At 38.5% G+C, this 5,794-nt stretch overlaps 1 protein-coding gene across 1 annotated transcript; it reads right to left on the reverse strand.

Annotated features, from left to right (window-relative positions):
* Window positions 1–4,524: 4,524 nt before the first annotated feature.
* LOC138892958 (uncharacterized) lies at window positions 4,525–5,160 on the reverse strand. Its single transcript, XM_070176719.1, has one exon. It carries the CDS (start codon window positions 5,158–5,160, stop codon window positions 4,525–4,527), a length of 636 nt encoding a protein of 211 aa, XP_070032820.1.
* Window positions 5,161–5,794: the final 634 nt, after the last annotated feature.

Here is a 5,794-nt window from a genome sequence, read left to right on the forward strand (position 1 = left end):
AGTGAATATATGTGCTACTTGCTCTTCTGTTTTACAAAACTTCATGCAGATAAGACCTTTTTCAACATTGTCTCTGAGAAAATAGTGTCGCACATCAATATACTTTATTCTCTTATACTAAAATAGGTTCTTTGTCATGTTGAAAGCACTGGTGTTATCACACAATCAGAAAATATTCCAAAGTCCTCTAGTTACTGCTTGATCCACAATAATTAAGCACAGCAAGAGGCAACTGCCACTTATTCAGTACTGCATTTGAAACAGTCCTAGAGTTTTGTTTTCTTATACCCCATGAAATCAGACACGATCCCAGAAAATGTACCATGCTAGAAGTGCTTTTTTTATCCACCAGATAACCATCATAAGCAGCATCAGCATATCCAAATCAAGTCAAAATTGTCTCCTGAAGGGTAGTAGAGAACCAGATCCTGTGTTCTTTTGAGATACCGTAGAATTCTCTTGGCGGCCTTCAGATGAGATTCCTTTGGACTAGATTGAAACCTAGCACATAATCCTACACTGAATACAATACATGGTCTACTAGCTGTGAGATACAAGAGTGAACCAATGATACCTCTGTACATGGTTTCGTTCATAAGGGAACCAGGTTCATCCATGTCCAAACGAATGGCAGTGGAAATTGGGGTATCAATGATTTTTTAACTTTCCATCTCAAATATCTTTAGGATCTTTTTAATGTATTTATGCTGACTTACCATTGTACACTTAGGAGTTTACTTGACTTGTAGTCCCAAGAAAAAAATTAATTCCCTCATCATGCTCATTTCGAACTCACTTCCCATAAGCTTTGCAAACTCCTCACACAAGGAATTATTTGTTGTACCAAAGATGATGTCGTCAACATAGATTTGCACAATGAGCAGGTTCCTCCCCCGTTTGTTCAAAAATAGGGTGTTGTCAATTTTTCCTCTTGTAAAGACATTTTCAAGGAGGAATTTGGACAACATTTCATACCATGCACTAGGGGCCTGCTTCAGTCCATATAATGCCTTGTCATGTTTGAATACATGCTCAAGATGCTCATGATATTCAAAGCCGGGTGGTTATTTGACGAAGAATTCCTCCTTTATATATCCATTCAGAAATGTACTTTTGACATCCATTTGGAACAATTTAAATTCCATATGAGATGCAAAGGCAATGAGGATTCCGACGGCTTCCATTCGAGCAACTGGAGCAAAAGTTTCATTATAGTCGATCCCTTCTTCTTGATTGTAGCCTTGAACTACTAACCTTGCTTTGTTTCTTGTTGTGTTCCCAAACTCATCAAGTTTGTTTCTGAACACCCGCCTAGTTCCTATAATAGTTCTGTCTGATGGTTGAGGAACCAGATGGCATACAATGTTCCTCTCAAATTGATGGAGTTTATCTTGCATAGCAGTAATCCAGTCAATACCTTTCAATACTTCCTTGATGTTTTTAGGCTCAATTTGAGAGAGAGGCTGAGAATGCAAGTGAATTTCTTGACTTTGATTTGGTTTGAATCCCTGAGTCAAAAGGAGTGATCATATTTTAAAGAGGATGTGAACTATTGTGTTTCCAGTTTTACACCTGAATCTCATTGTGAGAGGATCCAGGTTCCTCTAAGTGAGATCCATTGTAGACATGAGTGCCACTTCTCAGTTCAGCATTAGGGGTTCCTTGCTCAATATCAACAACTCTATTTTCTGCCTCAGTTGTTGTGGTGGAGGGACCAGATTCCTCTATATCGGTTGGAGGTACAACTGCACCATCTTCATTTTATTCCTTAACCTCACTCATCATGTTAGCCTTTCCATTTGCCATATCAGTGACTTCACAAGGTACCTTTGACTACTTTACATCTTGATCAATCCTATCATTTGAATCTTTCCCACATAGGTAGTGTGATTCATCAAAGATGACATGTATGCTTTCCTCAATACATTGAGTTCTTTTGTTATAGACCTTTTAAGTTTCGCTTTGTGATGAATAGCTGAGAAAGATTCATTCATCACTTTTGGCATCGATTTTTCCCATTATTGAGAACAAAACATTTGCAACCAAATGTACTCAAATGTGTTAGCGTAGGCTTTCTCCCGTTCAACAGTTCACACGGGGTTTTGTTCAAGAGGGACCTGATCATGCACCTGTTCACCAAGTAGCATGCAGTGTTGACTGCCTCTCCCCAGAAACCTTTTGCAATACCACTGTCGATTAGTATTGTCCTTGGCATGTCTTCAAGAGTCCTGTTTTTTCTCTCCACAACACCATTTTGTTGGGGTGTTCTTGGAGCTGAAATATTATGACTTATACCATTTTCAGCATAGAATTTGTCGAATTTTGCATTGTCGAACTCTGTGCCATGATCAGATCTTATACTCACAACACTATGGCTCATCTTCACTTGAATCTTCTTCACAAAGGCAACAAACACTAGAAAAGTTTTATCCTTGGTTATGAGGAATAAAGTCCAGGCGAATCTGGAGTAGTCATCTACTATGACGAAAATGTACTTCTTTCCTACTCTACTTTGCACCCTCATAGGTCCACACATATCCATATTAAGGAGATCAAGTGGCCTTGAGGTGCTTACTTCCTTTTTGGAGTTGAAGGAGGACCTGACTTGCTTTCCTTTCACATATGCATCGCACACCTTGTGATCTTTGAAACTTAACATAGGCAGCCCACGAACCAGGTCCTTCTTGACTAATTTGTTAAGCAAAGTAAATCTTGCATGTACCAATCTTCTGTGCCACAGTTCAGCATCATCATCAATAACACTCAAACATATGAGATCTCGATTGTGCAAGGACTCAAAATCAGCAACATAAATATTTTTGTATCTTTTTGTCATCAGGACCACTTCACTGGTCACAAAATTTGTGACTGTGTAGATTTTTGACACAAATTCCACTTTGTTTCCTTTGTCATAGATTTGAGAGAAGCTTAGTAGGCTATATTTCAAGCCTTTCACATAATACACATTTTAAATTGAGTGGGTGAGTGTCTTCCCAATTCTTCCTACTCTCAAAATGTATCCTTTTTTGTCATTGCCAAAGGACACACTCCCTCATTGCAAGGCTTTGAGTGAAAGGAATTCATCGATACTTCCAGTCATGGGCTTGGAACAACCACTATCCATGTACCATTTTTGGCTGCTTTCTTTCACTACTTCCTGCACAAGAGAATCAATGATTAGACTTAGGAACCCAAACACGTTTGGGTCCCTTGTAGTGAAGAAAAGGGCGAATTAAGCTTCTTCTTGTCCGGGCAGGCAATACACATTTTTTAATGGAGGGACCAAGTTCCTTAGCAGCAGTTACCTTTTCAGCAAAAACATGTTTTTTCTGTTAGGACTAAATTCTAGCCTTACAGTTTTCTTTAAAGTATCCAGTATTGCCACAGTGGGTGCAAAGTCAGTTGTCAGGGACAGTAACATACTTGCTATGCGGATTGTAGGGAGTCTTTTCCTTTTGGAACCTGACTCCCTGCATGTTCCCACCATTGCTTGCATACATGGCAGTAATTGTATCAGAGGACCAGGTCCACTTTAGAGATTTTTCTAGGTCATTTTTAACTTTGCCTAGATCATTTTGAAGTTGTCTGTTTCTTTCAAGTTCAACACACATACTAGATTTCACAGATTTGAGTTCATTTTCAAGCTTAATGTGTGTCTCACTTGCAACTTCCTTTCCCTTTTGGATAATCCCAGAACTGTTTCCCTTTTTAATACCTCTATTGTTTCTTTTAGGTCCATGACAACTATTAATAGGTCATCTCTCTCATTTTCTACGTCTTCAATTTTTTTAATCAGAACATAATTTTCTTTCATTAGAACCTTGATGGTTTCTTTTAGGTCAGCCACAACGATTACCAGATCATCTCTCTCATTTTCTACCTCTCCTAGTTCCATAGTTAATGTATTTTATCATTTATAAGACTGTAATAAGCATCAATGAAAACATTTGCCAAACATACAAGTTTTTTCTAAGAGTAAGACTTCATATTTATTTGAACGTCTAGAAATTTTACCTCATCATCATCATCATCTTCATCATCGTCAGATTTTGCCATCGGGGCAAAGATAGAGTCATATTCAGCTGCTTCACTTTCAACTGTCATCATCGAGGTATCACATTGTGCATCATCTTCTCCAGATTCGCTGGAAGAATCTCCTCATGCAGCAAGAGCTTATTTCACAACATTGTCAGCGACTTCTTTTCTTTTGAATCTTTTGTCAGGAACCGAGTTCCTCTTGGCTGCTTTGTCTGTGTTGTGCTTGTACTGGTCTTGCTTGAGGAGAGGACATTCCTTGATGAAGTGTCCTGACTTTTCACATTTATGACATAAGTCATACCCTCTTGGCTTGTTGGAGCTACCCCTTTTTGGAATACCTCCATTCCTGCGAACCATTTTTTGAAATCGCTTTGTCAGGTAAGCCATCTCAGCATCCTCACCACTTGAGTCATTATTGTCTGCCTTAAGGACCAGGTTCTTCTCCTTCATGGGTTCTCTTATTTCATGGTCCTTCTTTTTCTTCATTTAATATGTCTTCAAATTTCCAATAAGTTCATCAATGGTTAGCTTCTGCAGATCCTCTATGATAGCATTGACCTTGCTTTCCCATGAACTAGGTAGTAAACTAAGTATTTTCCTGACAAGTTTGTTCCTTGGAATGATTTCTCCCAGAGAGTGAAGCTCATTGATGATGGAGGTGAATCGAGTGTACATGTCTTGAATGGATTCATCATTCTTCATCCTGAAGAGTTCATACTCAGTAGTGAGCATGTCGATCTTCGACTGCTTGACTTGAGTTGTTCCATCATGTGCTATTTGGAGAGCTTCCCAGATCTCTTTGGCTGATTGACAGACAGAGATCCCGTTGTATTCATCTGGTCCAATACCACAAACGAAGATCTTTTTTGCTCGAAAGTTCTTCTCTATAACTTTGCGGTTAGCATCGTTGTATTCATTCCTTGTCTTGGGAACTGTTACCACTGGTTCACCAATGGTCTTCATAGTGACAGAGGCTCCATTACAGATAACATCACATAGCTCTGAATCTTCAGCCATGATAAAGCCATGCATCCTTGTCTTCCACCATCCATAGTATTGTCCATTGAATCTTGGTAGTCTGTAGGTTAAGTAACCTTCTTCAAATTTTGGCGGAGCAACCATTTGGATCCTTTCTAGGTGTTAGCCTGATAGAAAGAACCTCTCTGATACCAATTGATAGAATCTTAGGGTCCACCAATTTGTATAGAGAACCTGATTTTCTATCAGTTCCCACGGAATACACACAATAAGAGATAAGTAAATGACACAACAAAGTTTTACGTGGAAAACTCCCAGTTCACGGGATTAAAAACCACGACCTACACTCATAGGATTTCAACTTCACTAATCGAGCAACTTTTAGATTACAACTTATTGTAACCTAGGAGTTAAACTCTTAATCCATCACTCACATGTAATAACTCTATTACAAGCCTCTTTGTATTAATTTTACTGCAAAGTTCACAACTCGACTAACTCTAGCCAAGACACAAACACAATGTTTATGGTTTTATAATTGGTTTCCTACACAATGCTTCTAGCTAAGCTAAGTAGAAATTATAAGTAAATCACTCTAACAAAGGTGTAACACAACTAGGGACATATAATAACACAATGCTGAAAACTGGTCCTTCGTTATATTGTTCTTTATTTTTGAAGCATGAAAATCACTTGCATGATGGCAACACACTTGAGAGAAGACTTGATTAATTCTGGAATGTGCAAGTGTGTATTTTCCTCATTGCTTCATGTTAAT

The sequence above is a fragment of the Nicotiana tomentosiformis genome, chromosome 5 (assembly GCF_000390325.3).
Source record: "Nicotiana tomentosiformis chromosome 5, ASM39032v3, whole genome shotgun sequence".
Taxonomy (NCBI): Eukaryota; Viridiplantae; Streptophyta; class Magnoliopsida; order Solanales; family Solanaceae; genus Nicotiana; species Nicotiana tomentosiformis.

Coding starts and splice junctions, on each gene's coding strand:
- LOC138892958 (XM_070176719.1), bottom strand. CDS start 5,160: ATGGTTGCTCCGCCAAAATTTGAAGAAGGTTACTTAACCTACAGACTA.